Source organism: Ambystoma mexicanum, chromosome 2p, assembly GCF_040938575.1.
Source record: "Ambystoma mexicanum isolate Mex_15411 chromosome 2p, UKY_AmexF1_1, whole genome shotgun sequence".
In the NCBI taxonomy this organism is placed as follows: domain Eukaryota; kingdom Metazoa; phylum Chordata; class Amphibia; order Caudata; family Ambystomatidae; genus Ambystoma; species Ambystoma mexicanum.
In genome coordinates this window covers 283,988,106-284,011,474 of record NC_090923.1, presented here as the reverse complement: position 1 = coordinate 284,011,474, position 23,369 = coordinate 283,988,106, and the positions used below count along the sequence as shown (strand labels likewise).

The 23,369-nt window shown below is 43.4% G+C and overlaps 1 protein-coding gene across 2 annotated transcripts in view; it reads left to right on the top strand.

Annotated features, from left to right (window-relative positions):
- Positions 1-23,369, top strand: part of LOC138565871 (uncharacterized) — a 308,555-nt gene that overhangs the window by 14,461 nt on the left and 270,725 nt on the right. For both annotated transcript variants that reach the window (XM_069643024.1, XM_069643025.1), the window contains exon 2: positions 16,046-16,214. In XM_069643024.1, coding sequence (XP_069499125.1) covers positions 16,046-16,214 — 169 coding nt within the window. The remainder of the gene's footprint in view (positions 1-16,045; positions 16,215-23,369) is intronic.

Here is a 23,369-nt window from a genome sequence, read left to right as displayed (position 1 = left end):
ATTACGTTTTTTATTTTTATTTTATAGTCCCATTGATTACCAATGTATCCCATCTCTGGCAGTTGCAAATTGCTGATTTTTCATATTTCATTTGCAAACACCTTATTTAATACCAATCTTAATAATGTATGATGTCGCAGAAGGTATACATGCATTCTTTTGTAATGGTACCTTAGGATGCTGAAATGCAACATTTTACTTATTTCTGCTTTTAAACCAGATTTAAATTTGCCTCAAACATTTGTCACTGAAGCAACCTTAAACGTGTTCACTTTCCTCCTAAAGCAGAACATGTCTGCCTCTTCTGTGACCTAGGGTAACTGGAGACTTGGAAGCCAGTCTCTCTTTCATGAAAAAGGAAACTCTGCAAACACTGTATTCAATACAGCAACGGCCCTTTGATCTATCAGCTGCCTACAACTCCGTCAAGCATCATAACCAGATTTAACGTTCATATGGCACCTCCATGTAATGGCTCACCCACTAGATTGATGATAAACCTCTAACACAGATGATCTTTGTGATGCAAACCCTGGTAACACTGTTTCAAATGTCCACCCCTCATGGGTGGTTATGCCATCCGCCCGATTGCCCTGGTAAAACATGAAACGTAGCTGTCCACAACACACGACTGCAAGTCGACTTCCTAGCCCTGAAATCGCCTTTTTATCCCCACATGAATATGGTTTCCTTCTTGGAAATGGTGCACACTTAAGGTGACCCAAACCGTTGTCCTTTAGCCTAGACTATTGTCAGCCTCCATCTAGGACTCCACAAAACTGCAACTTAACCAAAATAAACAAACCACACTTGTATTTTGGACCTAGAACCATATCTCACTAGGCTTCGAAAACACTTGCCCCACACGTCCAAGAAAATAAAGCACTATCTACTGCTACTCTCCAATATCATCCCTATAATTGCTCTTGCATAAACAAATCTATGTACCTGCAAGACTAAGCGCATCACAGGTAAACTTATCTACACCCAGGTTCAAAAGTTGAAACTGAGGATCTGCAATTGAAAGACCAAAGAAATATCGAGGCTTAGTACCACAAAATGAAATGAGCCAATCACGGGTCGAAAGATACAAGGATCTTTAGTTCTGTACAGTTTCAAAGCAAAATCAGATAGCAGCTATCTGGCTCAACACCTCGCAGTGTGTACCAGCAAACGCTGTGAGGGGGAGAGCTGGACATCCCAATACACACCCCAGACCGGTCATTGTCCAGCCCTTCTCCACACTAATAAGTTACATACAAGGGTTCGTGCCCAGTTTATGACAATATAATTTAACACATTTAACATATTTGCTTGTCCATGAAAATTCAATGGCGATGTTGGTTCTCCAGCTAAAGGGAAGTCCAATTTCAAGAATTAACACAATACGTTTCAGCGAAAGCACACGGTTTGAGTTGGTTCTACATTGTTTTCGTTGTTTGAAGGAGGATGAGGCTGTGGGCGGAGACAATACAAGTCACAAGGTTTCTTTTCACAGAGCAAACATTATGCTTGGCAGCTTTAATATTGACATAGCTCAGTTCATTCGGCTCAGCTGTAGCCGAAAACGGTCACCGTTCTAGGACACAAAGCAAGAGTGAAAATCAAAATGGCGGATGGTTCTAAGATTCAATTTGAATCGGGGAATTTTATATGCATTTTTTTTGTGCAATGCAAATGTGCTTAGGCCAATGTTCATAACCAGACGGTATCAATGGTAATATGGTTTGACAAACCGTCCTTTTGGCCTAAACCAAGAGCATTACTCATAAATTCATATTATCCAAAAACCCACGCATCAATGTCCGTACATCCTGAATCACATTCTTCAGAGATATCAATCGCCATGAGCTTTTTGATGGTAATATGTATTACTAAGGCATTAGTAGCTTTCTCAGGCATCTGTACCTTACAATATCCTCCAAACATATGACAGGGAGACATTGTACACAGCAACAACAAAACGGCAGAATACCGAAAACATTAGGACTGAAAAGATTTTCCAACCCATGATCGCAACAAGTCCCAGAACCAAGCACTAAGATTCCAGTTTCCCTCTGGGACATGTACTTCAGTACTCAAGATATGTAGATTTTGAATTGCCTCACAATATGGTAGGGGAGGAGTCGGGTATAAAAACACAACATGCAGATTCCACCAATTTGCATACCCCACCATGCTCAGCTAGGATGATATCTAACACCATCCTATTTTGGAGGGCTACTAATCTAGTTGCCTTTTGCTCCAGAGTCATGTTGTACAAAATATCGGTGGTCCGATTGATGGTCCTTTCCAGTACCCTTACTAGTCTTCTAATATCCTCAAATTCATTATCTGTCCCCAGAATGGCACAAAGGATTTTGCAACATCACCCATAACTTGTAAAGGTGTATCACCATTCTCATCCCGCCTTGGATGAGCGCTAGAAACTTCAATGGTGGTGGCAACATATACTCCTGGCAACAGGATACCCAAGTACCCTGCCAATCTCTGGGTAACCAAGGATGGGCCTCATTTCTGCAAACAAAGTAAACCGGGTCTCCTACGTACAAAGGTCTGTCCTCACTGATTAGATTCGCAATGTTAGTACAACCCTAAAATGTACCCATTGGCTGAGAACCTTCCCTTTGTATACAGAAAGGGACAGAGTTGGGGCTATGATTGATAGTATAAGGAGGAGGCATGGCATCCCGGTTGCCTACGGGAGCCATTTTGAAAAATCAATGATTGAAAAGGTCTAGAGAGTGTATCAGAAGGCCTAATAGAAGCAACATTAAGCTTGCTTCTATTTGCAAAGAGCGAACATCCCAGAGGTGTTCAATCGCTTTTCAAATTCATTTAAATTGGTCCCGTCAAAGTTCCCAGAAATACAATCATTCCAACGACCAAAGAATAGTGCCCTGAGCGAGGCATAGAATGCTGTATATACCAGCCCAGACCCTTTTCCCCATGTTGTGGCAAAACAGACCCAGCAATTCTTGGTTAGAATCGCATGGGTTGCATTCATAATCATTAAGAGTGTTATTATGGTAACCTTTTCTATGTTGGGAGTTTTGAGGAGGAAGAGTGTGCAGATGCACGATTGGAGACACTGTGGGGATTATTTCAGTGCGTAACAGAATATCAAGCGGATGCACTTTTTCCATGTACCAGAACCCAAATGTAAATATAACTATAAAACAGATTGTTACTGTGACTAGAAAACAGTGGGTCCTAAAGGACCATGACCCTCAGTAAACAGATTCATCATTGGATAAGTGACCAATGAAGATCGCCCCAGATTTACTGGTGGAAATCACATTGGCAATAAACCATTCTTGTCAATCGGGACTGGTCCCCTTGGAGTTGAAATCAGCTAGGGTTATCCCCTTTCTCAAGAAGCCTTCACTCGACCCTACGGTCCTGGCTAATTTTCGTCCCATTTCTCTGCTCCCTTTTTTTGTCCAAACTCTTGGAAACCCTTATCACTCCCCTCGCCTCCCATCCTCTTTCCTGGAATCCTCTAATATCTTTAATCCTGTTCAGGCAGGCTTTAGGCCAGGGAGAGGCACTGAAAGTGTGCTAGTTTCCATGCAGGACATGTCCATGCAGGACAGGCCAGTTGACTCGGGTGGGATTGGGTCCTTGGTCCTGTTAGATCTGTCAGACGCATTTGACACGGTTGACCACCCCATCCTCCCGTCACGCCTGGCTCAGATTGGAATATCCGGCACAGTCCTTGCATGGTTCACCTCTTTCCTTTCAGATCGCACACAAACTCTCATCATGCCCCCTTTTCTCTCTTCGTCCTGCCCTCTCACTTGTGGTGTCCCACAGGGTTCCTCACATTCCCCGATCCTGTTTAAAATCTATATGTGGGTGCTAGTCTGCCTCATCTGTGCCCACGGCCTCAACTGTTAATCTTATGCCGACAACACTCAAATCTTGATTCGGTTGGATCAAGACCGAGCTGAGGTGTCATTGTGTCTTTGTGATTGTTTGAGGGCTGTGGGGGATTGGATGGATCATAACTGGCTCAAGCTTAACGGTGACAAGACCGAGGTTCTGGTGGTGGGTTGTGGTGGTACTTTGGACCGCCGCTTTTTGGCCCGCCTCCATGGGTCCTCTGCCCAGCCCAGTAAGCAAAGTAAAAAACCTAGGTGGTGGTCTTTCTGCTTCCCTCTCCATGTCCAACAAAGTGACGGCTGTCAGATCAGGGTTTTACCCATGATCCCTGAATCCATGCAGCGTTCTCTCTCGCTTGGATTACTGTAACTCTCTCTCCCTGTCGCAGCTGATTGGCTTAATACAGCGGATTCAATGCATTCAAAATCTGGCGGCCAGGTTAGCCACGGGCACCCTGTATGGAGCTCACATCTCCCCTGTGCTTCACCAACTTCATTGGCTCCCGATTGGCCAACGCGTTCACTTAAGTCCCCATGTATTGTCCATCGGGCTATTCATGGTCAAGGGACCGAGTTTTTGCAGAATATAATCTCCCGCTAGCTTCCCCCAGCGTGACCTACTCTCCTCCACCACAAATCTTCTTGCCATTCCAAGATTCAATCACATAAGGGACGGTGGTAGGGCTTTTTCCGTAGCAGCTGCTAAACTCTGGAATAGCCTTCTTCCAGGACTGAGGACAATGCCCAACCACCTTGGTTTGAGAAGAACACTTAAGACTGCTCTCTTCTAGCTCTCCTCCCCATGGCTTCCTCTCCTACATGAGCAGTCTCCCCCTCAAGCACAATGATGCCCCTGGGCGACCGTGCACTCTATAAATTCAGATAACATAACAATAGCTTGCTCGGTATGAGTGGGTTTAGGAATGGACATTGTTTCTCAGTCAGTTTAGAAGCCTCACTGTTGGGCTCTTTTAGTTCATCCGTCGGTGGCTCCTGACTCCTGACCACGTTTCCTATCTTGCTTGAAGGTAACTTTGCTGGTCCCCACCTCCTTATTTATTTCTCACGGAAGAGTGACAAGCGACTGGCTCAACAATGTTTTTTTGTAGACTCAGCCAATGCTGCGCTGTAAGTCTGTCTTGGTCGTAGATCGTACCTCAAGACTCAAGGTACGGTGTGATCTGCGAACAGTGTTTCCTGAAGGAAGTGATGAAGCAGAAGCAAGGTTGCTCAACGGTGAAGAAAAATTCAAAGAAGAACTTGAAGACAAAGCAGCAGTCTCCCCAGGCCCCATGGGCTCAGGAAGGATTTCAGTAGACAAAACAAGCTTGTTGTGAGCATCAAAGTAAACAATATCCTTCTCCTCCCCTTTGTCGTGAGGCAGAGAAAAAGGAATCTTCTTGGTGTGTTGCGTGAATCCAGTCTCTTCCCTTCCACTCGTACAGCGGTCTCTGTGGCCAAGAGGTCTTGGTGCGGTCCTCTCCAGCAAGGTGTGAGACAGGAGGCTCTTTCAAATGACTTTATGAGCACCCAATCTCCAGGTTGGAGTCGATGACCTGGCCCTCGTAAGTTACTGGGAGGGCTTCTCACACCTGTTGATCAAACAAATACAAGTTTTGAGTTAACTGGTCACAGTACTCGGAAAGAAGCAAATGCTCTACAGCTTTTCACAACTTGGGTTTCGGTACATTCCAAACATTGGCTGGTCTCCCCATGATTATTTCATAAGGAGAGAGCCCTGTCTTTGTGCGGTCGTCCGCATCGACTATAAAGCTCTCGGTAAGGCATCTGGCCATTTCAAACTGTTTGCACATAATTTCGCAATCTTATTTTTTAGTATAACGTTATGGTGTTACAAGTCCGGCACTCTGAGTGTGTCTGGCCGAATGGAACAGTTCATCGATCTGCAATCCTGCGCATACTTGCAGGACAACATCAGCGATAACATGTGGACTATTGTCCGACCAAATGACTCTTGGCAAACCAAACCTAGGAAAATATTCCTTCAGCATGGTTTTCACCGTGGCCATTGCTATGGCATCTTAGAGGAAAAGCTTCAACCCATTTACTGAAAGCGTAGATGACTACCAGTACATATTTATAATTCTGGCAATGCTAAATTTCAATAGTTAATGTATGACCCCGAAAAAGGCATAGGGGGAGGGGGCAGCAAAACTACCTATCGGTGTCTATGTACCTTTTCCAACATTATGCTGTAAGCATACCATTCAATTTTGGACAAAACGCTCAGCAGTTTGACATATTTACATTAACCCAGACAGGTTCTAACAATTTACAAATCTTTTTGGCACATATGAGTTGGACCATGAGCCATCGTAACCAAAGCGCTGACATAAGCATTGGGCAGCATCCATTTGTTTTTCATTAACCACCCAACAACCTTCATTATCTAAACTTTCTGAACCCTCAGCCCACTGTTTGTTCGTCTGGAGTGGCATCAGCCTGAATTTCTTTTATGCAACCAATTCCTACGTCTATCACACAAGTGTTAGTGACCTCTTTTGTTACATACATTTTGGAATGCAAATTGGTGGCAGTCTGTTTGGCTATTCTGTCAGCAAAAGCGTTTCCTTTTCCCACATAATCTGTTACTTTGTGGTGTGCTGCGCACTTCATTATTGCTAACTGAGTAGGAAGCGCAAGCGCAAGTGCTGAAAGTAGCCGAACTATGCTGCATCTTCCGTGCGAGGTCAAGAAACCTCTGTCCATAATTGACCGAAGTTGTGAACCACCCCAAAGACATACTGACTGTTCATGAAAATATTCACACTAAGCCCTTCGGAAAGTTCACAAGCTCAGGTCAATGCAGTAATCTCTGCGGCCTGCGCAGAATTATGCAGAATTCTTTGTTTCCACAATAGTGCTTAATGTAGTGATTGCGTAAAGCAGGAGCCATCTCCAAACAGCTCCCCTAACTAAGGGTCTATCGCTTAGATCAATTCTGCCCTTAGTCTCTTGCTCTGCGGTATAGAGGCAGTCATGTGACATTTGGTCACTGCAATCAATTTCTTGCGGAAGAGGCTATAGTTCAGCTGGATTTAATGAGCAACATCTCTTAATTTGGATATGCGGTGCAAATAGGATCAGCTCATAACTTGTTAGTCATGCTGATGTTAGATTCTGCGTTCAGAACATCTACAGAGTGAGGTACCATCACGGTTAAGTAGTGAACCAGAACCATACCCTCAGTTTGTTTTACAGATGCAGCAGCAACAGCTCTCAAACATTTTTGTAAAAGTGCATGCAACAGGGTCAAGCGTGGAGGAAAAATAACCGCAGTCTATTCTTCCCCCATGTTCCTGTGGCAACACAGAAAGCGCATCATCACATTCATGCACATACTGTACGAAGGCCTTTTCATAATTTGGTATGCCCAAAACCGGCACTGAACACAACGCAGCCTTGAGCAGATCAAACGCTTTCTGGCAATCAATGTTCCATGGTAAAGAAATGCCCTTCTTTGTCAATGCCAACATAGGTTTTATCATTAATGAAAAGTTAGGGATCCACTGTCTAAAGTATGAAGCCATACCTATCAAGGCCCCGACCTCCTTTCTGTGTATTTGGGACAGACCTGCTAGAGATGCTTTGTATCCATTCAGGTGTCAGTCTTCTCCCCCTTTGACGGGAGATCGCCTAAATAGGCGACCTCCTGTCGACAATATTGAAACTTTTTTTAATGAAGACTTATTCTGCTAGATGGATAAGCAGCAACATGGTGCCCTCCTTGCAAGCAACTTCAGAATCTGCAGCTACAAGAAGATCGTCGATATACTGCAACAAGGTACAGGTGGAAGGCAACTCAAGCGTGTCAAGCTGTTCCTTCAATGCACAGCATTCAGAAGCTTTTCCTGTCTGCTGCCTTAAACCTAGCACTTCCAAATTGCTGGCTGCACTAAAACTGTTTGTTGCTTCTATTATTTATCTGTTTCTCTTCTGCTTTGCACTTTCCACTTCTCCCCCTCTCCCATGCACTTGAGCGTTCTCAATGTCACTGGGCCTAGTAAGATCGCTGTTTTGTTCTCCCCTGTTTCCCTCCCTTGCCTTGTCGCGCTCCGAAACACTTGTGTACGAGCGTGATAGAAATAAAATATCAATCAAAAACTCTACTATAAATGCTTGGACTCTCAGTGGCCCCTTGTGGCACACGAGTAAATGTAAATGAGCGTCCCCCTAGGGTGAACGCAAACAAATATCTACTCTCAACATGTACAGGAATACTGAAGAAGGCGTTCTTTAAATCCACAACACTAAAATGAGTAGCTGAAGCTGGAATCATTGCCAATATTGTAGTCCCATCAGGCACAATCGGAAATTGTGGAGCGACAATCTCATTAATGGTGTGCCAATCAATAATGGAAAGGAATTGCATTATCCCCTTATATACTAGTAGGATCGGACTATTACACATACTCCCTGCAATTTCCTCAGTCACTCCACGATGTACAAAATCAGAAACCATACTCTTCAAAGCTTGTTCACCATCAACCGAAATCTTCTACTGTGGAATACGTGGTAGTTTAACACCTGGTTTCAACACAATTGTAACTGGCTCAATTTGTAAAATATCAACGTCGTTACCAACTGCCCATAAACATGCCGGAACCTTATCCTATCCAATTCAGTCGCTAAGGGCCTAGTCAAGAATTGTGAAACAGAAGATCATTGAGGTGAAATCGTTAAATGCACTGCAGCCGGAGAACAGTAAATTACAGCATTCAAGTCTTTCAACAAATTCAATCCCAAAAAATTCTCACCACAATTCATCAAAAGAAATGGACATGAATCAGTAAATGGCCCCAGTGAAATCAGTACCGACTGAAGGACCGGACTAACCACTGGCGTGCCAGAAAACCCTACATAAGTGTTCTTCTGCCCTGACAGTGGAATATCTGGAACCCGCGAATGATCAACGAAACACTTTTGTGCTCTTGTATCTATCAAAAATAGCTGCTTCCTATTCACCACCTTTATCTCTTTCTGATCAAGAATAGATACTGGTTCCAGACTCTGCTTTGTGCTGTCCTAACAGAACAGTAAATTATCAAATTCAAGATCCTCAGAAAAATAGACTAGGGATTATCAAAAATGTTCCCATTATTAACGCTATGCTGCTGACTATCCTGTGAAGATGATTGTTGATTCTGAGCAAACTGACTTCTACGAGGACCCCCTATCCCAGGACAGCCTCTGGATCGTCTACCCATGGTACCATACCTTTTCGATCACTGCTGAAAGATCGGGCATTGTGCTCGCCAATGACTTCCTGTCTGCAATAGGCACAATTCATGTGTACAGGACCCAGTTGCGCATTACTCTGTGGTGTAAATTGCCCTCTAAACTGTATTTCCATCTGTGGCTCCTCTTACTATTTGCTGCAACAATACTTTTGTTTTCAAGTCTCCCTTCTTTTCTACCTTCTCTTTTTCAGTATTAACTCTATTGTCATAATACTTCGCCATATGCAATACTTCAGACTGCGATTTTGCTTGCCAAGCGCTTTCGGAAGTCATAATTTGTTTTTGGATTTCAGGCAACAATCCAAGATTTGTTCACAAACTGCCTTTTTCCTGACTCTGTACTGTCCTGACCACTGAAAACAATTGTTCGAACAGATTAAAACATTTGGTAACCTTCCCCTGGATGCAAACTGTAAACTTGTCCCAAATTATTATTCTCTCTGGAACCAGAGTTTTCAATTTAGTTACTATTCTGTCTGGCAACGTCAATCACCTGTGGCAGTTTCTCACCAGCATTTCTTTCTCCATGTATCCGTATCAGGTTTACCCATGTGTCACCCAGTCCTGCCTAATCATCTACAGTTCTAATCTGTTTCCATAAATCAGCAGGTAGGATCACAGGGAGCTTCAAATCTAGATCACCCAGCGTGAAAACTGACAAATGCAAGACTGATTCAATTTCTTTATAAAATCCTGTTGGATTCTTCCTAATATCTGGAATTGTTTAAAGGTATTCACTTCCTGTCTAGAAAATGAGACATGCACAAACTGTGACATAATGTGCTTCAATAGTAGTGGCTGCTGCACCTGTTGCGGCATTAGCTGGAATTTCTACTTTAGGAACAAATGTCAGAGGAACTTCCCTCATTGGCAATTGTAAAGTAGGCAATTTTGGACGTTCATTAAGCAACAAAGCTAAATCAAGTGACAAGTAGTCAAAGCAGTATCGGGCGGAAATGCTCTTATAAATGACCATTGAATCTGCGGGACAACAAACCTTTTTCTTAGTATCATGTAGATACTCTACCATTACCTGCAACACTTTCCTTTGCTGGAGCATACTGACTAAACGCGCCATGCAATTCAAAGGGAGAAATTGAAACCTCCGAAATCCTTTTGTGCAAATAATCGTTTCTTCACTCATTTGTTTAAATGAAGGAAAAAAATAGTTTCTGCACATACGAGGCTTCCAGTCTGTTACCATCTATTTCATCATTCTGTAACCGATTTAGCTCCCTCAAACTTGAATACCTTCTCAACATGCTCATGTACTTTCTCTGCAGTGTCCCTTGAGCGAGCTAAGACATTCAAATCCCTCAACCCCTGTGGGACATTCATGTCCGTCAAATTACTCCAAATATCAGCCAATTGCGCCCCATCCCCTCTATCAAAATATTCTGTTCGGGAATACTTTCTTGGACAGAAATCGCAACTAAAACAGCTGATTTATCACCCTCTCCTATATTATTTAGCCCAAGTATACAAATCTCTTTTTCTAGCTTTGGATACTGTGCTACGAGTTACTATTCTTGAAATCTCCTCCCGCCCCTTCGATCTCTATGTGGAGCAGAACCACTTGGAAAAGAGTTCAGACAAATCATGCTCAATCGGCAGTGGAGACGGAATTAAGGTAACGGCAACTGTCAAAGGGTGAGGATGCCGAAGGGGAAACGACAGGAGGAGGAGCAACAGCAGGAGGAGGAGCAACAGGAGCAACAGCAACTGAAGGAAAGGGAACGGGAGGAGGTGCAACAGCAGGAGGGGGTAAAACAATGGGGATAGTTGTTCATTCAATAGTTTATTAATCAGTTGGTCTGAGGTATGAAAATCAAATCCCAAGACATATATATTTTCTGTAATTGAAAAGCCCTTTGAAAAGCCCTATCCATACTTCTAATTGATTCTGACTGTTTCTGTTGATCATACAATGCTTTTTCAGTAATGGACATGTCGACGTGCATGTTTTTCTTTTCTCTTAAATTGCTGCATAGCTTCCTTTCTCCAATCTTTAATTACATCAAATGCTGCAGGCCTAGCCTTTTTCTTCAACAATATAGACTCTAAATACTCTACGGGCAATTTCAAAACTACCATGAACTAGCCACTTGCATTCAGAAGCATCTCTAGTTTGTCTATGCCAAATATCGTTAAATACAATACTGTTTAGGCCGTACTTGCAGTACATTAATCAAGCCGGTGACGCAACGGGTGGCGCCGGTTGGCCTCATCCCAAAGATTGTCTGTCTCTGTGGAATAAACCCCTGAAACAGGCCGTCAATTTCCCAGGCATGTCAGATTACTGGTGTTACCTGGTGTTTGTACTCGCGAGTACAAAACTGCAACCAATATCAGGATTCTTAGGAATATGGGCACGACTCGCCTGATTTCAAAAGTCTAAGGAGGTCTGATTGGATTACAAAGGATCCTCGTGGTTGGCGATTTCGCAAAGAGCCCGCCTCGATATGGGGACCCTCATCAAGAGGCCCTCTCGAACTGCTTGCTCACCGTTCAGGGTTCGGATCATGCACTACCATCAGTGTTGCGTCTCATACAAAAAAGGGGCCACCTTTCACTCTCTGATCCAGGTCCGATTCCTGTGTCTTCTTTTCAGCGAGGTGACACCAATCTTGAGGGTCCCTATTCGGGCGCCATCTGAAGGCCCAAAGAAATATCGAGGCTTAGTGCCACAAAACGAAATGCACTAATCACAGGTCGAAAGATAGTATCTTTATTTCTGTACAGTTTCAAAGCAAAATCAGATGGCTATCTGGCTCCCAACACCTCAGTGTGGACCAGCAAACATTGTGAGGGGAGGGAGAGCTGGACATCCCAATACACGTTCTTTTATACCCCAGCCCGGTCATTGTCCAGCCCTTCTCCAAACTAATTTACATACAAGGGTCCGTGCCCTGTTCATCTGACAATATTATTTAACACATTTGACATATTTGCTTGTCCATGAAAATTCAATGGCGATGTTGGTTCTCCAGCTAGGTAAGTCAAATTTCAAGAATTGACACAATACGTTTCAGCCAAAGCGCACGGTTTGAGTTTGTTCTAATTGTTTTCGTTGTTTGGATGAGGCTGTGGGCGGAGATAACACTTAGGTTACACTTCATACTAGTCACAAGGTTTCTTTGCACAGAGCAAACATTCTGCTCTCAGCAGCCTTAATATTGACATAGCACAAAGTTAATTCGGCTCAGCTGTAGCCGAAAACACAGTCCACCGTTTTAAGACACAAAGCAAGAGTCAAAATCAAAATGGCAGATGATTCTAAGATGGCCGCAAGGTCAATTTGAATCAGGGCATTTTAAACGTGGTTTTATGTACAATGTGAATGTGCTTAGGCCAATGTTCATAATGAGAAGGTATTATGTGAATATGTTTTGAGAAAATAGCCTCCACACAACCCTGAAAACAGGCAATGACTGAGGATCAGAAGGTATATGAAAATGTTATTGGGTCAAGTGACCTTTTTCTTTCCAAAAGGAGAGAGACCAGTTTAGGACATGACCTCAAGGAGCAGTCTTTCTAAATTGAACTGTCAGGACCCTGCTGCTCACGGGTCCACATCAGAGGCTGACCGGCTCTGTGAGCCCTGCGGCATAGTCACCGGAGGAAGGTGTGTGTAAGATGGGTATGGGGGGATGGGAGGGGAAATGGGGGAACGAGATAAGGTGGAGTTGGGGTCTGAGGGGGTGGCAGTATTTGATATTTCCGCTTTTTAAAGTCAACACAAACTGGCAAAAGAAAATCTGTCTTTTTTTGTTAAAATGCAGAAATATGACGTAGAGCTGAAAAATATAACTCCTCAAAGATAATATACCTCTAATATGCCAGGAGTCATTAACCACATTACCTTACCACCTCGTCTCTCCCCATGACTCCTATACATGACTGCATCGCATTTACACCTTGATGACTAGCACTGCCACTCCACAGCCCCGTTTAGCTTTTACCCGATAGGTTATCTGACGTGTTGCTATGTTTGCTTGTTTTGTCGTAACAGGAGTAACCTGCAAGCACCAACCATTCGATATAACGCAACTCAGGATCACGATCCGGGAATGACTGCAGCTAAGCAGACTTCTTGGCCATGTAACCTGATGCCATGCTTCCTGTTCCACTAATAAATCCCACTTTTTTTGTTGTACTCACCGTTGTATGTCGCAATCGCATTTGAGTGTTCACGCGAATTGGTGCATTTCACCCTGAAATATTGATTCGTTCGATTTTCATTACCAAAAACGCATTCCATTAAAAGCCACTATTTAAAAATAAAATTCACTTTAAACTACATTTCTGTTGAGTAAAAATGGCTGTAGATGTTCGTAAAAAGGGCCCATTATATTCAGTTTTGGAAGGCATGTTGGGACTGGAGCACTAAGCTTCGGTACAGCCAGTGGAGTCGCTGGGGGGGGGGCCTGTGAAACCGTGTGCCCCCCCATGTGCCCTCCTACCTAAGACCAGCAGTGACCATGTTCTCCCCTTACATTTGTCTGTGCCCCCCTACTTTTGTCTTTGGCCCCCTCTGTGCCCCTCCTAAATTTGATTCCTGGCAACGCCACTGGGTACAGCAGTTAAGTGGGAAAGGAGAGAAGGGGAGCTGGAGGAGGGTGCATGATAACTTTTGTGGTAGTTTGGGGGGGGTCGTGGGTGGGGTTGGGTGGCTGCGTATGGATGCAATAAGGAGAGGCTGTAGGTGGGTTGGATTATTTTTCCATAGGAAATGCAACACTTTAAATTACACCTTTCAGCTGCACTGAAATTGGTAGCAGCATGGCTATTGGTTCTCATGACTTAGCCCTGATAACAATAAGGGAGTGACTTGTAGACTCCTTGACTATTTTAGATGTAAAATGTCATGATTGTTCGCCGTTTGTGAAAGTGATTTTAGAAAAACTGATGTAAAATAATGTTTTCAGTGTAGGGTTAATCGGGCATTACACATAAATGTTGACCTATTGATTACAACGTTTCCTTTTGTTTTAAGTAACCGACTGAATCCCACATTATTTTGTAGAAAGATAGAAATGCGGCAGACCCTATTGGTTTAAGGTTCATTTTGCTGGTCTGCAAGCGCTACCTTGTAGTAATTACTTTTATTTGAAATTAATCCACATAGATTATTCCTTGTTGTAAAGGGTAGGAGTGAAATTGTGGTGTGGTTGCAAGAGATTCTTCTGTCTGTAAAGCACTTATAAATGTATGAATTGTTTAGAAAGGGTTTTTGCAGTTTCCCTGAATTGTCCGACTCAATTGAAAGTTATTACATTATGCAAAGTACTATTGGTTGCACTAGTGGGTATGCGGTTACATACAGTTGCCTCCCTCCTTCGCGTGGTAATTCTACAAACACGTGAGTTATCCCAGAATTTAAACCAAATGCAGAATATATCCGTAGTACATACTTGCCAGCATGACCCATTCCAATCGGTAGGTGCTTATCCAGTCCAGTTTTTTTTTCTTTGTATTCTGGGACTTGTTGTCAGAGTTATTGGGAAAAGTGGAACTGCAAGTCCCAGAATGCAAAGGGAAAGTGGGACTGGAAAAGCACCCACAGATTGGAATGGGTCATGTTGGCAAGTATGGTAGTACACAAACTTGTATGCCACTGTGCTCCAACAAATCGGGAGACCAAACCTTTGATTTGCCCATACACAGATCCCACCCCACTGCTACTACCTTCTCTGCACATATCCCACCCCACTGCTACTACCTACTCTGCATGTATCCCACACCACTGCTCCTGCCTACTCTGCACGTATCCCACACCACTGCTCCTGCCTACTCTGCACGTATCCCACACCACTGCTCCTGCCTACTCTGCACGTATCCCACCCCACTGCTCCTGCCTACTCTGCACGTATCCCACCCCACTGTTGCTGCCTACTCTGCACGTATCCCACCCCACTGCTGCTGCCTACTCTGCACGTATCCCACCCCACTGCTGCTGCCTACTCTGCACGTATCCCACCCCACTGCTGCTGCCTACTCTGCACGTATCCCACCCCACTGCTGCTGCCTACTCTGCACGTATCCCACCCCACTGCTGCTGCCTACTCTGCACGTATCCCACCCCACTGCTGCTGCCTACTCTGCACGTATCCCTCCCCACTGCTGCTGCCTACTCTGCACGTATCCCTCCCCACTGCTGCTGCCTACTCTGCACGTATCCCTCCCCACTGCTGCTGCCTACTCTGCACGTATCCCTCCCCACTGCTGCTGCCTACTCTGCACGTATCCCACCCCACTGCTGCTGCCTACTCTGCACGTATCCCACCCCACTGCTGCTGCCTACTCTGCACGTATCCCACCCCACTGCTACTGCCTACTCTCCACGTATCCCACCCCACTGCTACTGCCTACTCTCCACGTATCCCACCCCACTGCTACTACCTACTCTGCACGTATCCCACCCCACTGGTGATAACTGTCAAAATCTTGCATCTTGGCACAAGGTGGAGCTGAAGTGCCCCTCGTGAAGCAAATTATTGGCACGAGGTGATCTGTAAGTTGGAACACATAGCCTGCAGATAGTATGCTATCACGTGCCCACCCATTTGTATCCCCCCCCCCTCTTCCTGTATGCTCGACATGCATTCTCACCAACCCGCACCTACGTGGGTGAGCAGTGTCCTGTTTATTCTTCTGAGGCTTTGTGCAGACCTTCAGCTATGGCGATGCATGCAAAATCTTTGTTGGAGTTAGTTTTTTTTTTTCCTTCAAATATTTTGAGTCTTCATGAGAAGAGGGTTTGGCTAAATAGCTAGGAATTGAACACTATGCCAATTAGCAGCCATGTCATTTGCAGGCTAACAAAGACCGGTTTCATCACAAACGTGTCAGAACTGTCATTTGCTGCATTTTTTACAACTTTTTGTTTTTCTGTTCTAGGGTCCATTTTCCAAACTCCTTCGCCCCTGCCAATGGCTGGGGGCAAAGGTGCCTCAGTACCTGGATCCAAGCCTGAAGAAGGCTTCTTGTCTGGAATGTTCACTGTTGATGGGCGATCTTGTGACTCTAAACTCAGTAAGGATAATATTGGATCCCCTTGCAACTTCAAGTAAGTGATCTTACTGCACTATTTCTCTAGTTTATAGTTTACTATTGATGTTTCTTCCAATATCTGTTACACCTCCATAACTGTCTGCAGGTACTTTTTATGCAATAGTGTAGCACACATCAAGTGGAAGTTCTCTCTCTAAATTGAAATAGTTTCTACAGATGTATTCTTAAAATATTTCTAGTTTTACTTTGTCAAATCTTTTATGTTCATTTCTAATCTTCCAATACAATCCTGCAGAGCCTTAACTGGATTCTAAAGCACGTGTAGTGACTAATCTTGGTCTTTGACTAGGTTTGATGAAACATTACATTAGCTGCAGAACTGCCTTCATATACATTTAGTGACTTGGGTTCACTCTCTACTCAATCCTGACCATCTTCTCTTCTTATTGTGTGGGTGCTCTACTAAATCCTTTCAACCCAGGATCTTTGAATCTGCACTGCAGGTGTGAATGATCTGATGTGCACCACAAGGATCTCAAACAGTGGCAGAGATTTACTGCAATCCCTTAAAAAGGTAAACTGGTCTACGCTTTTCTGTATCGGAGGTGAATGCTTCTGTTGGCCCATTGTTCAATTCAATCTATAAATATTGAATTTCCCTTCTCTGGACCAAGTACTAGCAATAAATATTCGGAGCCTGACGTGTAAAGAGGTTTTGTGTTATATTGTCTCGCGAGGATAGCTCAGGGGCAACGTGCTCGCCTTGGAAGCAAAACGACACGGAGCAACACAGGTTCGATTCCCTGGGTCCGCGCTTAGAAACCTCAGGCTATTTATAACGCGCTCAATACGCATGCATATCATATCCTATATACCTGCAGCCACTAGAAGGGAAGGGCTCAAATGGTGGGTTTGAAAATCTGCAAGGTGCATAAAATCATTCATGCTACTGGAATGGCAATTCAACTGCCATGTCCCAAGCCAAAAGTAGTGTAAGTGCACATTGTATTGATTACAGCCTTTTTAGTTTTGGCTGTTGGTGCCGATTCTGCGCTACTTATACTGCCCGTGGCCATATCCGCTCAGTACCTTCCCTCCCCAAAGCACATCCTCCTGAGCTATCTTTTCCGAGCAGTAATATACTTTGGCCTGCCAATTTTCTTTCTTAGCTCTCTGCTAAGAGTTAATGACTTAATTGCAGCTGTAAAATGCATTTGGCATCATTTAAAATGTCTTTCCTAAGTCTACCTTCAGCACCTTGATTAGTATCTGTTCCTTTCACTGAAGTCCAGTTAAAACATGCATAATATCTTTCTTGGACTACACACCTGACACAGGTCAATATGAGAGCTGTATGTAATGGGATTGCACTTGACTATTACATAAGGCACATTCCCCAAACATGTGCTGATCCAGACATATCATCCTGGTACAAGAAGATGCTGTGGCTGCTTATGAGCAGCTTTTAAATAGCTGTGCCCATTTCACACCAATACATTTGGAGTGAATGTATTCTTTATAGCCAACCATAACCATGTATTCGGAGGACATCACTGTCAATAAACGAGCTGTATCCAATGAAATATCACATTTTCTTATTCATGCATGACCTTGGTTACATGAGAATCTTTGGTACTAATCTGGAAGACCAGCCACGATATTGACTTTTGCATTAGTAACCAGTGTTACTGTGCTGACTGGGACATTGCAAAGAGGCATCTTCCAAAAGGTAAATGCCTACCTGCACGTCCTTCATTATTTTCTGTGTGCTCTATTTCTAGTTTGTCTAAGCCTAGGCTTGCCTTTCTCTTTGGGTTTTGTTTTTGAGTAGCCACATGTCATATCCTTGCATTTTTCATAACCTTTTCTAATTTGTTTACAGCCCCTTGTTTTCTGTGCAGTTGGACCTGTTTTAGAGACTGCAAGGAGGGTGGAGGGAAAGAGTGGGTAGGGGTGAATCACAATATTCCACCCCATCCATTGGTTTGAGAATGAGGCATGGCCAAATGCTTCCTTGAAGTATGTTTGAGCTCGCTGGAACCATTGCTGCCCACGTTCAAATGTTGAATCGCAGAGCTTTCAAGCCTAACCAGGCCATCAAGTACTATATTAATTTATTTTATTTATTTTTTTGGGTTGGAATGCTTTAACATGTAATTTTCCTAAATTTCAAATGGAGCTGGGCGGGGAACATGCCCCAGAATCCAAAAGGATTAAACAAGATTCGATGGCCCTCTATGGACGGCCAGTTTTCCAAATGCTTTAGTTTTGGCCGATAGATGTGCATACCTGCTCACAGATATTATCATGGGAAGAGAAGCAGAGAGCAATGGGATGTGAGGGCACACCTTGTGGGTTTTTGAATTTCTATCCCTGCCCCCCGCCCCCAATTGACCACCTTTTGGCCATTCTCACCCACTACCTGTCCCTCCCCATCTAAAACACCCTGCCTCCAGGATCTCTTTGAGCGAGCACTGCTTTTAAGGGCAAGTCTGTTATTTGTAAGCCGTCTTCTGCACAATAGTGGCAGATTTGCTAATCATTAGCTCCGGGTGTAATGTCTCAACCAAGGGTGTCTACAGACACTTGATTTATAATCTGTCATTTAATATTCCCTGCGCTCCATTCCTGTTAATCAACATTGGCAAAGCCAGTAATTGTGGTTCTTGTATAGGCATTTGCCAGGCTCTGTCATAATATACTGAGGTGCTAACATTTGCCAGCTGTTGCTGTCCTATGGCAAGATGGTATGACTATGGTAGGGCCAGAAAAATCTCTGCATACCCATCTAAAACCCCAAACGGTTGGCTTTGCCAATAGTTTTGAAATTTGAAGCTCTGCAATCAGCCACTACTGACCTGCCTTCTTCTCTAAGACATGCACTTGAGGGGAGGGAGGGGGTTTGGGGTTCCCAATGCGCTGTTACTTTGCAGATGACAAGTGGTTCAACTTTTACAGCAAATTACAATCCTATACATAGCTGTTGGAGCAACATTTACTTGAGATGAATACAATATAATGAAAGGGTTTATTCAATACAAATGGGTGATCACTAGATTTGAGTTAATTTCTTCACTTGAATGGACATTTACGGTACTAAAGATGCTCCCATCATCCGAATGTCAGTCCCCTTTCCGTTGTGTGGGGATTTCAAGGTCTGTGCTGGAAACGTTTTACAAGCTTTTTAAGATGATTCTACGTGATTTAGGGATGATTCAGGTCATTGAAACTTGCACACAAATTGGGACTTGTGGGTATATTGTGGGAAAACAAGAAATGGATTAAGGCAAAGCAAAAAATAAGATGAATTAATTGGTTACGTCTTAAGGGGTGCGACATGGAGTCTTTTTAATATCACCAATGTTGCCCATGACATTCGACAGTCCATAGAGGGAGAGCAGATGCAAGCATGGCTAGGTTTATTGTGTGTGTGTATATATTGTGTGCATATATTATTCACTGAAAAACTTAGTGAAATGGACATCATGGGGGTTGCAAGGTGAAATCGAAAAACCAGATTTGCCGGTCATGTTAAGCTATGCAACCAGTAACTCGTGCCAAGCATTGCTCAAACTAAAATGAGACTGCCCCCTCATCTCTCCATTCATTGGAAAACTAGCTACAAGGTTTCCCCCTTTGCCTGAACACCATTTTTGTTTTTATTATATTTATTTTCAAACTGTAATTCCCAAAATAGTAAATTGGGTTTAGCAGGCCCTGTTGGAGACCTGCGGGGGAATGTCCAAAATAGCTGTCTCTTCTGCATAAGGAAGCATGCTATAAAATTAACCCTTAAGGTGGAGGGTGTATTAACTTTCCTAAGTATCGGAATCAACATCCAAAAGAATACATTGGGACCTACTGACATCCCTGCTTGTCACCTTTATTGGTGTTGGAAAACAATGTACAACTTCACAATCTTGTATACTGTACAGTTGCTGAGAGGTCTGCGTATCACCATTAGATAAGACTTAAAAAACCATTAGTGACCTGTAAGAATGTAGAAATAGGACTCTAACACTGTGGGCTCATGCTGATTGACACATACTTTTATTGAAAGTAAAAGGGTGGGGGATTGGGGGAACTCCTGCCTTTCCCTAAAGCTAAGCTAAGGGGGGGGGGGGGCAGCTTTGCAAATTGCATTGAAGTGCACATTCGTAATGAAAGCTAGAGTAGCCCCAGTGCCGCGAGTTGAATGTGCTCTGGGCTTGAAAGTTAAAGTTTTTTTGGCAGGAGAATAACAAAATTGGATGCATCTGACAATCCAATTTGGAGACCAGATACCCTTCTCTTCCTGCGGCTAGAGGCACCAAAAAGTTCTATTTGTCTGAGTGCCTTAATATTTTTAAGGTAATGCATATACAGCCCTACTGACATCTAAGCTATGTAGGCTTTTCTCTGCTGTGCTCTTTGGATTTTGGAAGAAAGCGGGAAGGTCTATGGACTGGTTTACATGAAGTTAGATGAATTTTGGAGAAAAGCATGCATGTGTGCGTATTACTACTTTGCCGTTGTGAATGACAAAAGGATATTGCACTCAAAGGGTTTGTAATTTGCTCACTCTCCTTATTGACATAATGGCCAGAAGGAAAGCAATTTTATATGTTGCATATTTAAGACTTGCTTTGTGCGTTGGCATGAGGTTTGTGAGTGCACGAGTACAACATATAAGTCCAACCCGGCAGATATGCAACGGGGAGAGCAGCCACATGTCTGAATATTTTTAAAACTACTGGATGGATTTACCACAAGCCAGTCAAGTCGATGCTTTGTGCATAAAAGGTTCTTATTTGGTCCAAATCTGACCAGTCCTTTTCATGCTACCGCTGTTCAAAAACTGCATTTTTTCCTCCATGGGGGAAATTAATAGGCTGAACTGTGGTGGGTTTTTTATTTTTACTTTAATTAATTTTATAAACATTTTGTTCATAAAGTTTGCAGTTAGTGGGGTGTCCTTGACAAACGTTTGTTTTTAAAATGTATCAAAATCCATCCAGCCAAGCCAAAGGTTATTCAATAGAATTTTTGAGGCAAATTGTTTTTTTTTTTCATTTCTGAAAAGGCTCTCATTTGCAAATAAGACCTTGGAAGAGATGGCTGTTTTATGGGAGTGGGGCACCTCCTTCCCCAAACTCCTAGATGGATTTACCCCAAACCTGTCCCAGATATTGATTCGACTCCTCGTGCCCAAGTTGTTTCTCATTTGGTCCAATTCCATCCAGCAGTTTTTGTGCTTTGGCTTGACAAAATTGGGGCTTTTTCTCTTAAGGGAAGTAGGCTGAAAAATGGCATTTTATTGCTTTCTGAATAACTTTTGAATTTCTTAACAAATTCTCCCAAATATCCAGTCTGGGGGTGCCCATGACAATCTTTTTGTACGGTAAATAAATCCTGCAAGTTAAAAGTTGTTCGCATTTCCTATGGTTCAAGTCAGTCACCTTAACTATAGGGTGGTGACCATCGCCTTATAATATACCTTTTCCTTGCAGTCTCTGGGGACACTGCCTTGGCAACATCTAAGATTAGGCTGGTCAACAGCGCAAGCATAAAGATGTGACTTTAAATTAGTTTGCAGGATGCTGATGCATTTCCACAAAGTACCTTTAACTTCTCCCCACCCCCATTAACCCACAAACACCTATAAATGTCAGTATTTTTCAAAGTAATTTCCACGAAGTAAATTGTAATTTACTTTGTGGAAACAACTGTAGGCCGCTGATGCACTCTAGTGGGTGAAATGTGGATGTGTCCCTGCCTAAAAGAAATGTACTTAACAAATACACTTTTTAATGGCATAATGAACTTGTGGCATAAAACTGAACCTTTGGATCAAGCTCAAATGCCACTTCGGATGAGGATAGCAACATTGAAGGTATAGTAGATTTTAGGGAACCATTTTTCGTTTTCTAGCAATAACTCATTTGTTTTTAAAAATGTGTACAGTTGCTTTCTGAAAGGGTTGAGTTTTCCCACTCGAATTGTGACGTTTGATGTCTCGCACTGTAAAGATTTAGACTGGTCAGAGGTCCACAAAATGTGGCTCCTCGTATGTTTTGGACTACAACTCAACATTATTTCTCACCATTGACTGTCTTGCCTAAAGCGAAGAGTTGCTGTCCAAAGCATTTGGAAAACCACGAGTTGCAGGACAACTTAAAATATTTGGTTAAAATTAATGTACTTGGTTTTGATTTGTAGATGCCACAGTGAGTTCTGTTATGGCACTAACTGGGAATTCGTTGGTCTGGGATTGGTGGAGAGGGGGCTCGGGCACGCCATTATGCTGTGCTCTGGTACTGAAAACCTGAAGGTATGAAGTAATCCCCACTTAAACAAGTCATTCCATTTTTTTGACATTGCATTTGCTAATTCAATGGCTATGCAGATTTAGACCTTGACCATTCTTGAAACAATCCTTTGAACTCTAGCCTGGGTTTATAGGCCAATGGCCAAATGATGGACTACTAAATGCTATGTGTATTTATACAATGCACTGCTGCCCTTTGCATGGTCCCCAGTCGCTCACGTGGCTCTGTAAGTGAGGGATAGCATAGAGGGTGTGATCTTTTGATGTATGGAGAACCAGGACAAACCAGAGTCCGAGTGAGGTTTCTAGGTGTGCTTTATGTACACTGGGCTTGTGTCCGGAAGGGTGGCATCCAGTGTCTGGGTTTTGTTGTCTGTCGGTATTCGGTTTGTGGTATGATTAGAGAGGGGTCGTGGTTTGTATGGTGTTTGGTGGGTTTTTTCACTAGCCCTCTGGGTGTGTAGCATGCTTTGTTGGCTTCCGGTGATCTCTGGGTGGGGTAGTTTTATTGCTGGTTCTTTCTGTAATGTCCCGTGTTTGCTTTGGCCTAGGTGTATCGTTTGTGTTGAATAGCCAGATTTTTAGTCTTCTCTTGAATGTTAAGTGGTCTCCCCTCGTTCCTTCACTGGTGGTCAGTTCCATAGCTTGGCGATCAGATCGGAGAACGCAGTTCCTCCAAATTTCCTGCAGGTTAATGCCAGAAGTCTCTTCCTGGTTGTTAATGTGTGGTGTGTTTTAATTTCTTTCTTTACAGGAATTCTGCTCCTTGTCCATGCAGTGATTTATTCTTTTTGTTTTGGGGGAATGCAGAGTGCTTTGAAGTTGTTTCTTTACTGGTAGCCAGTGTAGACCTCTAAGGGACAGTGTGGTGTGGTCTCCTCTGTTTATTCTCAGGAGTAGTCT